The sequence below is a fragment of the Leptonychotes weddellii genome, chromosome 9, assembly GCF_054177405.1.
Source record: "Leptonychotes weddellii isolate Sample4059 chromosome 9, ASM5417740v2, whole genome shotgun sequence".
Taxonomy (NCBI): Eukaryota; Metazoa; Chordata; class Mammalia; order Carnivora; family Phocidae; genus Leptonychotes; species Leptonychotes weddellii.
In genome coordinates this window covers 1553188-1564216 of record NC_138377.1, presented here as the reverse complement: position 1 = coordinate 1564216, position 11029 = coordinate 1553188, and the positions used below count along the sequence as shown (strand labels likewise).

At 45.0% G+C, this 11029-nt stretch overlaps 1 protein-coding gene and 1 non-coding gene across 4 annotated transcripts; both read left to right on the top strand.

The window, feature by feature from the left end:
- Window positions 1-266: 266 nt before the first annotated feature.
- On the top strand, window positions 267-8887 carry EIF5 (eukaryotic translation initiation factor 5). Of its 3 annotated transcripts, none has more exons than XM_081829859.1 (12): window positions 267-402; window positions 537-747; window positions 1892-2032; window positions 2137-2218; window positions 2499-2671; window positions 2949-3060; window positions 4060-4202; window positions 4463-4621; window positions 4954-5115; window positions 5402-5566; window positions 5915-6049; window positions 6613-8887. In XM_081829859.1, the coding sequence occupies exons 3-12, from the start codon at window positions 1961-1963 to the stop codon at window positions 6700-6702; spliced, it is 1293 nt and encodes a 430-aa protein (XP_081685985.1). In that variant the 5' UTR covers window positions 267-402; window positions 537-747; window positions 1892-1960; the 3' UTR covers window positions 6703-8887. The 3 variants fall into 3 exon arrangements, with proteins under 3 accessions (XP_081685985.1, XP_006744223.1, XP_081685984.1); XM_006744160.3 differs by having other exon boundaries at window positions 268-402; window positions 1753-2032; XM_081829858.1 differs by lacking the exon at window positions 267-402 and having other exon boundaries at window positions 433-747; window positions 1753-2032.
- LOC115944546 (small nucleolar RNA SNORA28) lies at window positions 3565-3688 on the top strand. The gene has a single exon (XR_004079076.1). It is a non-coding gene; the product is annotated as a small nucleolar RNA SNORA28 (small nucleolar RNA).
- Window positions 8888-11029: the final 2142 nt, after the last annotated feature.

Below are 11029 nucleotides of genomic sequence, written 5' to 3'. Positions count from 1 at the left end.
CGGGAACGCGGCCTGGCCAAGGCGACGGGGGAGGGGAGCCAACCGCCATCTTCCCCCGGCGCTCAAACCGACAAAGCGTGGCCCCGCAGCCAGCCCCCTGTCGCGGCCAGTCGGCTCTCGCGAGACCGCGAAGACCTCTGGGAAGGGCGGGGGAGGGGAGGGCAGGGGAACGAACCCAGGACCCGGGGACTGGGGGCGGGCTGAGGCGGCGAGAGGAGCCTCAGGAAGCAGGAGGGGCGGAGAAAGATGCGATTGACGTGACATATGGGCCAATTACGAGCAAGCTCGGGCGCGCCTCGGGCCAATGAACGATGCTGCCAGGCGCGGGGGGCGGGCACTGGGGCCAAGGGTAGCTTGAGCGCGGCGGCGGCGTTGTTCAGTCAGAGCGAGAACATTCCAGAGGTGAGTCCGGTGGAGGGGCGGCGGCCCCGCGCCCCCTCCCCAGTCCTCCCCGCCCCCTCGACCCCCGCGGGCCGCTGGCTGGCGGGGAAGGCGCCCCGACGCCCGCGGCTCACGGCGCCGTCTCTCCGCGCCAGGTCGCCAGGCCCCGGGCGCTGAAGGGTGTGGACCCCGGACGTCGCTGGGACAGCCCCTCCCCGCTGCTCGGCGGCGCCTGGCCCGGCCGCTGCTCGCTGCGCTGCTCCGCCGCCTCCGCCGCCCCTCCTCGGACTCGGGTTCACACGCGCCTCACTTCATCCCAGTCCCGGGCGAGCAGCGTTGGGTTTATGTCTTTATTTGACGAAAACGGTGAGTCCGCGGGCGGGCCGGCGGGGAGATGGCGGCCGCACAAGATGGCGGCGCGCCGCGTGACCCGCGCGCGCGTGTGGCGCAGTTCGGGCGGGCGGGCCCCGAGCCCCGAGCCCCCGCCGCCCTGCCCTCCGCCCCGGGCCCCGGCCCCCGCCTCTCCTGCCCCCAACTCTTCCGCCCCGGCCCCCTCCCCCCGCCGGGCCCCGGCCCCTCCCCCGCCGCGCGGGAGCGCGCCGCGCGGGCTGACTCAGGCCTCTTTGCTGCATTCATGAGTCATCGCCCGCCGGGGGCGGGGGCGGCCCGGGCCGGCACCCCTCGGCCGCTGTCGTTTCCCGCGGCGCGCATGGCGGGGTCCCTGCCCCGAGCGGAGCGGCCGGTGGCCATGGGCGCCGGAGCGGAGGTTGACTGTGTGTGCGTAGAGCGGGGACGGGGAGGAGCGGCGGCGGTCGTGCTCGGTCGTCGGCTCGCTGTCCGTGCACAGTCCCGCGAGCCCGCGTGTCCTGGGGTAGGGCAGGGTCTCTTCCGAATGAGCCCCGGGTGCCGAACGAGAGGTCCAGGGCCGCCCGATTGAGCGGGGAGGCTGGCGGGGCCGGAGGGGGGTGGAGGCTGAGTCGGGGAAGTCTTTCCATCGCTGAGGCCTTGTCTGCGGAGGAGAGGGGATGCGTCCGTCCGCAGCTGAAATATGGCCGCTCCACCGAAGCAAACCTTCGACGGGCTGCTGGTGTCGGCTCCGGTGTGAACCCCGCGCAGCTGAGGCCGTGCAGTTTGTTGTGGGAAGCCTGGCGGCTCCCGGCTGGAGGCCTGTCTTAGTCCACACGGAGGCCTTTTATGTGGCGACAGGTGTTCCGTGTTAGAGGGGAATGTTAGCTGCCCCTCCCGGGAACTGGGAAGCTTCGCGATGTAGCCGAAGGAGGCACACTTGACCGGGAGGTGAAGCGAGGCTTTCTCCTGCGGGAATCACGCTGAACGGAGGGGGGTTGTGTGTGCTCTTCCTTTCTCTTTCAGAGCTGTTGCGCAGCCATTGGTACCTGTATTGGGGAAACATAGCATACAAGCAAGAAGCTTACAGCCTCAGTGGCGAAAATTTTTTCATGTCAGAGACCGAGAACTCTTGCAGTCGTTTATGTCATCCCTTCTTCTCCAGACAGAAGATACCAAAAAGTTGCAATCAAAGATCTCTTCATCTTATTGATAAAGCCACTAATAAGCCAAAATGTCTGTCAATGTCAACCGCAGTGTGTCAGACCAGTTCTATCGCTACAAGATGCCCCGTCTGATTGCCAAGGTAATACTGATGTCAGTTTTAGTTTTGAGGCCTAAGCCCTTTTCCTAGATTTTTAAAGATTGCATCTCCTGGGGTAGCTAATGCAAAATTATTTTTTTCTTTAGGTTGAGGGCAAAGGAAATGGTATCAAGACAGTTATAGTCAACATGGTTGACGTTGCAAAGGCGCTTAATCGGCCTCCAACGTGTAAGTAATGCTTCTTAAGGAGTCTGAAAAAGCATAGCATCGATATGGTTGTGACAACTTTGATCTGTGTGTTTTGATTGAGTTGTATGCTAGTTTCAGGGTTAATGGAATCTTGTGCTTGAAAACCAATTGATTATTAGTTGCTATTGGCTAAACAAAACTACTCAAACAATACATTTCAATCCAGTATAAAAGTGTAAGGGAGGGATATTTGTATAAGGGCAAATGAGTAGCCAAAGATTTAGTTAATCTTTCCCTTCTCCCCTCCCCCCCCCAATAGATCCCACCAAATATTTTGGTTGTGAGCTGGGAGCACAGACCCAGTTTGATGTTAAGAATGACCGTTACATTGTCAATGGATCTCATGAGGCGAATAAGCTGCAAGACATGTTGGATGGATTCATTAAAAAATTTGTTCTCTGTCCTGAGTGTGAGAATCCTGAAACAGAGCTGGTGAGTCTTTTTGAGGAAAAACTACATATCTGCTTTTGTGATATCATGAAATGTATGTTCCTGACAAGGCAGAGCAAACTTAATTGGAAATAAAACGTAAAGCAGCAAAATCTTTAAGTTAGATCATTTTGTGAAACTGTGTTTAGGTCATTTTGTGAAAAAATACTTTTACACATTAAGGTGGAGTTACGGTTAGATACTTTAACTTTTGTTCTTTGCAAAATTTTATTATAGGCCATAGATGACATACTTCTTTTTACTTCCCTTTTTTTGGCAGCATGTCAATCCAAAGAAGCAAACAATAGGTAATTCTTGTAAAGCCTGTGGCTATCGAGGCATGCTTGACACACATCATAAACTCTGCACGTTCATTCTCAAAAACCCACCTGGTAAGTCTTTATGATGAACTTGTAAGATCTTAATGTAATCAGCTAATTGTTGGAAACAAAATGGAAGTTTTTTTGCTGCTGTGAAACTAGGATATAAGGAATATCCAGTTTTTTTGCCTTGTTCTCTTGAATCTGTGATTACGAAAGATGTACCGTTAAGGGTAAAAGAACAGGCTGCCACTTAAGCTCTGCTCTGTCGTCGATTTTTAAGACCTGTCCTTTTAGAATAGGTGAAATGGATATTGTAAAACGGGCACCTGGGTGGCTTGGTCAGTTGAGCGACTGCTTCCGGCTGGGGTCATGATCCCAGAGTCCTGGGATCAAGCCCTGCTCAGTGGGGAGTCTGCTTCTCCCTCTCCGTGCAGCGTGCTCGCTCTCTTTCTCTCTCAAATCTTTTTTAAAAAATGGTGGTGGGATCCCAGCAAACGATCTACTTCTGGAATACTGTTTTGTGAACCAGGGTCCTGGCTCGTTAAGCCCAAATAAATGGCTTTAGAACATTGCAAGCAACACTCTGTGGCAGATGATGGAAGTTGCCTGACACAATTTGAGCTTGCTATAGCAATAAAGTCTAACCTATTCCAGTGTTCTCCTCCATGAGAGCAACTGTTATATAGACTTAAACAGTGTTAACAGCTGTGGGCTAAAGTGCAGTTGAGATGTGCTCTTGTTTGTGTTCATGGGGCATGAGAGGGCCAGGAGTGCCAACCTTCACTAACCACCTCATTTTCTGAGATACCACCATTTCATCTTAATTTTAACGAACAGTTAATATTTCTATTTGTGGACATTCCATCCTTACCTGAGTTTTTTTTATATAGGAAATGATAGCGGATGAATTTGGTCTGTGACTCCTCTTAGAATTACAAGTAGCATTGTGTTCACGTAAGGTTTTCTGAGGGAAGGTGCCAAAGCAAAAGGAGGCAAGGGTTCCTCACTGTTTCTCGTGAGGTGTACTATAAACCATAGTGTTAAACTTCTTTCTTTGTTTTGCTGTAGAGAATAGTGATAGTGGTACAGGGAAGAAAGAAAAGGAAAAGAAAAACCGGAAGGGCAAAGACAAGGAAAATGGTTCTGTGTCCAGCAGTGAGACACCCCCGCCCCCACCACCAAATGAGATCAGTCCTCCTCCACATGCTGCGGTGAGTGTTTGGGGTGAAGGTGTGGTGAGCACTTAAGCTGGGTGAAATACGATACCTACCTGGTGGAGGAGGGGAGCAGAAATAAGGAAACTCAGTTTTAACATTGCAGTGGCATCTTGGTTCCTGGTTATGTGTGGTTGATTAAATTAATGTAGGTCCAATTTATTTTTTTGGAAAATTAACCCGGTGCCATTAAGATGACTAGAAATTAGGAGTATTTTTTGCATTTTTAAGGCATTAAGCATACTTGTTCTTGACAGGAAGAAGAGGAGGATGATGATTGGGGGGAGGATACAACTGAGGAAGCACAGAGACGCAGAATGGATGAAATCAGTGATCACGCGAAAGTTCTGACACTCAGTGATGATTTGGAAAGGACTGTTGAAGAGCGGGTCAATATTCTGTTTGATTTTGTTAAGGTAAAATAACTTGGTTCAAGAGTACTTAAATATTTTCTCGATAATCTGTTTCAAGCCTTGGGTTTTTGTTAAGGTGTTTATTACTTTATGCTGATTACCTGGCGTGTAACTTTTCCTCATGGTATCTTTTGAATACTCAAACTCCAGGCTAATTTTACTTTTTCAAATACTTCCTGAGGTGGTTCCAGGTACTATCTTTGGCATGTGCTTTTCATTGAAAAATCCTGAAACTATAATAAATTAAGAAAAAAGTCCATGAAAGTGGGGACTAACTGGCATCTCAAGAGCAAAATGTGTCTCCATTTCACTGAATTGGTTCCTTTTATTTGCAGAAAAAGAAAGAAGAAGGTATTATTGACTCATCAGACAAAGAAATTGTTGCTGAAGCAGAAAGACTGGATGTAAAAGCCATGGGTCCTCTTGTTTTGACTGAAGTTCTTTTTAATGAGAAGATTAGAGAACAAATTAAGAAATACAGGCGCCATTTCCTACGAGTAAGCAAATTATTTTAGGTTCATAAATGAGATTAGAGCTGTGTGACTCTGGGAACGTGTTCTCTGTCATCCTAAAACTGGAGATAATTGATCTAACCTTACCAAGCACAGGAGTATTTGGAAAATACTGTATATAGTTTCTTATAGTTAATGTAATACGCAGATTTTTATGTATTGACTTTTTGAGCCAGTGCTTAAGGCCATAGCCTTAAGGAACGATCTTGAGACAATGAGTATACTTGAAACTTCTTTAAAAGCTTGTTAATGCCAACACATTTATTTCCAGTTTTGTCACAACAACAAAAAAGCTCAACGATACCTTCTTCATGGTTTGGAGTGTGTGGTAGCAATGCATCAAGCTCAGCTCATTTCCAAGATTCCCCATATCTTGAAGGAGATGTATGATGCAGATCTGTTGGAAGAAGAAGTCATCATCAGCTGGTCAGAAAAGGTGGGGAATAGATAGATAGAAACAGGTTCTTGAAGATCAGAAGTTTTATTGAGACAGTTTTGGGGCAATTTAGGAAGAAGTAACTTCTGATACTTGAGTTTCTTCTATATGAAATGCAGTCCCTGGTATTAACTTATAGGTGATTACCACTATGGCAACTTTCTAGTAATAATGGAAGAAAGTATTTGGATTTTTTCAGATTCATTGTTAGTTGTTTGCTGAATAAATGTATCTGTTGAGTCAAGATTAGGATATGACCCAGTCCCTTCAAAGAGCTCAGTGTAGGCGGTTATATAAATTAATTTTTAGATTTCTCAAACTAAGGAAATTGTATTGAACATTTTTTAGGCCTCTAAGAAATATGTCTCAAAAGATCTTGCCAAAGAGATTCGTGTCAAAGCAGAACCATTTATAAAGTGGTTGAAGGAAGCAGAAGAGGAATCTTCTGGTGGTGAAGAAGATGATGAAGATGAGAATATCGAGGTAAACTGTGTTAGGGTTTGGGGTTATAAAATGATAATCAAGTAACTTAAAATTTTTAGATGCAGCAAAACATGGTCTCAATTTTGTAAAGGTTAGGGGACATCTCTCCTGCCCCTAGACATGATTGTAAATAGATATATAAATATTTCTCAAAGGAGTATTTAATTAATGGCAGGTTGAGTATACAGTTGCTAGTTGTCCATAAAAATTAAGATGCTATCAGGCTGAGAGAGAACTTAGTTTTCAAATAACAAAAACTTTTTGTGCCAAGTGTGTAGGGCGCCTGGGTGGCTTTTAGTTGGTTAAGCATCTAACTCTTGATTTCCACCCAAGCCATGATCTCAGGGTTTTGAGGTCAAGCCCTGCATGAAATCTATGAAGCCTACTTGGGATTCTCTGCTTCTGCTGCTCTTCCGCATCCCCCCCACACTTCCTCAAAAAAAAAAAAGGGGGGGGGGCTGTGTATGGGTAGTCCTTTTTCGTTGACCATTGATTTGTATTACTATTTTTAAAACTAAGTTTGTTTGGATAAAGAATTACAATCAATAAAATTGTTTTATCAGGTGGTGTATTCGAAGACTGCCAGTGTACCTAAAGTTGAAGCTGTGAAGTCTGACAACAAGGATGATGACATTGATATTGATGCCATTTAAAGGGGTGGGTGCTGCCCAGCTTAACAGTGTAATGCTGCGAATCTTTCTGCATCATCAGCCAGAAGTGCAACATGTATGTGCAAAAGCTAAAATGGCTTAACATCATGCTACACTTTCTACTAAAAATGTATTGCTGTGAGTGGTCTGTAATTAAGCCCAACAAGACATCTAGGGAGTCCATACACATATCAGTGAGCAGATATAGTTTGCTTATTTATAGCATGTTTCTTTTTGAAAAATTAGTGGTGGACACATTTGGATCACATTTATACAGTTAAATAAAGATTTGATTTTGGTCATTCTTCAGATTTTGGCTCTGAATGACTTAAGCTGAAATGGCTCCTTTTTACAATACCGCACCATCATTAACCTGATAGGATTCTTGGAGCCTGTTAGATTTTGTTAGATGCTGAGACTGTAAAGATGTCCTCAGCAGAATGTAAACATAAGCTTACTTGTAATTATCTTAATCAGCCATTGAGAAATACAGTACTTTCGAGTGTTCAGTCCCTCAAATTGGCATCTGGTAATGTACATTCTTCCCATGCTGTGGTGGACTGATAATCAAATGGCAGTGCAACATCTTTATCTTATTGAGAAGTAAAAATGACTTGAGTGTCCTATAAATAATTTTAAGAGCAGGTTTTGAAACTTGAATTGTGTTTTTTCAGTTTGTGTATACTTACCCCAAATTGTAGTCTTTGGAGTCATGTGCATTGCACGTTGGATGAGCCAGGGGAATTATTACATTAACAAATAAGCATTTTATGTGTATGTAGCTGTTGCTTTGTACTGACTGAGAAAATTCTGAAACTAGGGTGTGATTATATAGTAAGGTATGATTTTATTTGGGGGAAGCAGGAAAAGGTGCACTTAATCTCTAGCAAAAACTGAGCATCATTTTTCAACTTTTATTCTTGTGATTTAATTACAGTTTCAAAATGTTAAAGGCATACTGTATTTTTTGTTCATTGTGGATTTTCTCCTGATAATATAGTTTGTTCTTTAATGCCTTTTACATGTGGATACTTAGCTTACGCTTTTTAGGTTTTGGGCTATCTTGCCGAAATAAGTGTTGTTGTGTCTCAGACTTGATTTCTGCGCCGCTGCCCCCCCCCCCCCGCCCCCATGTCTTATTTAAAAAAAAGCTAAAACCGTACTTCAAGTTAAAGCCTGTATTTTGGTGTAAGATTTAAGGTGTTTTTTATTTCACATTGACTATAGCCAGACACCCAAGAAGTCTCATGATGGCCACTGAATGCAGGTGATTGGGGCCTGACCCCAGCCCATCCTGAGGTTTAGATTTGGAAATAACTTGCTGGTGAATTCTTTGCTCAGTTAGCTGATCTAAACTCACTTGATAACGGGTTATGGCTATATCTGAGAAATCATCTTCAGGGGAAAATCTTGTTGCATTTATTCCTTTCCACAAAGTACACTGGGAATCAACAATCCAAAGGGTTAATTTTATTGGAAGTCCTGGCTTACATCATTCACCTCTTCTTTTGTGATCCGTTTTCACACATTATAATAAGACCTAAATAAAAACATGTGTAAGAATTTTTTACATGGGAATTATACAAACATTTGATCTAATAAAACCTTGTTAGCTTGATATTTCAAGGAGGTAAAAATCAAGTAGTCTTAACTGGAGACCTACAGATTGGTCCCCATCCCTTTCCTGTCCCCCGCCTTTTGATCGATTTTAATGAGTGAAGCAGAAGCACCTACTTGGAGGGAATGTGCTTTGTCACACCAAAGAGATGAAATTTTTACAAATTTACATCTCGCTTAGGTTTCAAATTCTTTGCCATAGGCCAATTTGCTTTCATCATCTGAAATTCTACAGCAGATAGTGGTGACCTAAGCCAACTTGCATTCAGCATACTCAATGTCAAGCTAATGGGGTTCTGTTACAGTTGGGGGGTTGGTTGTTTTTGTTTTTGTTTTTTTCTTTAACCTGAAGGAAAACCTCTTTGGGGCTTCTAAACACTAAAGAGAAAATGTTGGCTTAGACTAGTATTCAGTCTGGTGCCAAACTTCCAGTGGAATTCAAATCCACATAATAGTTTTATCCGTAGAGGCTATCCTTAATAAATTAATTCTTCACTTTGATCTATTCAATGGTCTTAAAATTTCCTGTTTCAAACAGCTACATTACTTGATTAAAACAATGTTAAAATTATATTTTGTCTCTGCTTTAATATTAAAATTAATCTAGATTCTTATTTTATAAGATTGAAGCATTGAATTCTGCCGTGTTTTGTCGCTGCTGCTTTGGATTTGTGTTGGGATGTTTCCTTCCGTGGTTGCCAGCCCCACTCACAAAAACTGGATGCTGCTCATTACTGTGGGTCAGTGACTTTCCTTAGGTCTTGTATTCTTGCTCTGTAACTCTAATTACAAACTGAAAAGATCTTCCTTAACCTGAGTCCTTGGAATCTTGATGGGTGCTTACTTTAGGGAATTGAGACGTCAAGTATATAGTTCTATAATCTCTTGATTAGGAAAGAAAAAGAGATTGCTTTCTAAACAAGATCTTTCTGAAATTGATGAACCTACAGGTCTAAAGGTTGGAGAAGGGAAAGGGGTGTAACCTAGTGCTCAGTGCTTTTCTTGTCAGGCTATGTTGCAATTACCCCTTTTGTTTACTCCAGTGCACTAAGCACTGAGTAAAAATCTTTGACCTGAAGATAACTTAGAGTGGAAAATCCAGAAGGGTACTGGTGCATGCACAGTGTGCTGCCTTTCTGCATTTTGTGTTTGTTGCATTGACCTTCGCAGTGATCCTGAGATGTATAGTATTGTCCCAAGGTCACTCATCTAATCTGACGCCTGTGTCCAACCACTTTGTACTGCACTGCAGAGATAAAGATGTGTTTAAAACCAAAACGGAAAGATTCTACTGGAATCTACTTAGACCTTCAGCAGAACAGCCCAACCAGAATTGAGATTTAAAATTTTCTTGAGAATTCTGCAAACAATCTTCAGTGAACTCTAATAGCTATAGTTTTACCTGTCCGTATTCAAGAGTAACCCAGAAAGGCAGAGTTGGCCCAGACTGCGTTGTCCTATTGATGGTTCTTCAAATGTAGCGGCCCATTGGACTACTACAGTTTCTCAAGGCACTCTCAGTACCAGGACGCATTACCAGTACTCAGTACAGTGCATTTGTTTCTCTGACCTGTCCCTACATAGACTTTGACTCTTAAGAATTGTCAGGTTGTAAAGTGGAGTCATATGGACAAATGACTTGGCAAAGGTCTCAGATCTGGCTTAATGTGGTCTCCAGAGTCTGACCCTGTGAGCCTTTGCTTTTAGAAGGTTGGGAAATTGGGTTTTATGTCCACCTGCAGTAGGGTTCTGTATTCCAACCTAAGTATCTGATTCTTTACAGCCAGAAAATGGAACCATTCTTGTGTGCTAGAATATGGGGATCATAGCTACGTGAAGAGAATTTTCCCTCAGAACCTAGACCAGGAGAGTACAGTGGTAGGCTCTCAAAGCAGACAGTAGGGTCTGAGTTGCCTCAGTCCCTGCCTTTGGGATGTTACCCGGTAAGCCCTTTTTAAGGGGCATATTCGTTTGGGCTTTGGAATCCGACCTGGATTCTGGCCAGGGCCTCCCTGGATTCTGTGTTTCCCTGATGGGGATGATAACCCCTCTGTACAACACTTGAAATTCTAATTGAAGCTTGTTACTGCAATCTGTGGAGATATTACTGGGCTGGGGCAGCCAGGGAAAATTGGTCTGTCTGGGATAGAGAAGGCTAGAGTGTGTGCTGGGACCTCCAGACATCTGGAGCAGAAATCAGAGCAGACTCAGGAGAGCAGTGGGTAGCTCAAAGTTGTTCTTGGCTAGGGAACAGAAGGTAGTACAGGGTTTCAGCGTCCATTAGTGTGCTGTACGTGGTTGCCATGAGCAACACTTACCCTGCAGCGGTACTCAGCCCAAGCCAGGTCTGGCCCAGGACAATCCATGGTTCCTACCGGAATCGCACCTGAACTAGTAGCTAGCTGAACCTATCAGCTGTCCAACAGATTGAATTAGCTGAGAAGCTCCCATAAGCACTTCGTGGGGCAGCCCTCAGCTGGTGCTGGCAGCATGAAGTCCCCAGCCCAAGGTGAGGGACTGAGGGGTTCAAGGCCAGTGAGTGAAGCTAGGTGGAGTCTGGTCCCAGTGGTTCTTAACCTGGGGAAGGGGTTATTACAAAGTACAGTGGGAGTTGTAGCACAGGTAGTAACATACACACCTCATTGGAAGAAGCCAGCCCAGAAGAGAGACAACTGTCCTAAGGTCCTGTGGCACACCCACAGAGGCTGGACCT

Bases quoted from the DNA above. Each gene is read 5' to 3' on its own strand.
- EIF5 (XM_081829859.1), top strand. From the start codon at position 1,961: ATGTCTGTCAATGTCAACCGCAGTGTGTCAGACCAGTTCTATCGCTAC. The intron at 2,219-2,498 runs GTAAGTAATGCT...CCCCCCCAATAG, and splicing joins GCTTAATCGGCCTCCAACGT to ATCCCACCAAATATTTTGGT. The intron at 2,672-2,948 runs GTGAGTCTTTTT...TTTTTTTGGCAG, and splicing joins AGAATCCTGAAACAGAGCTG to CATGTCAATCCAAAGAAGCA.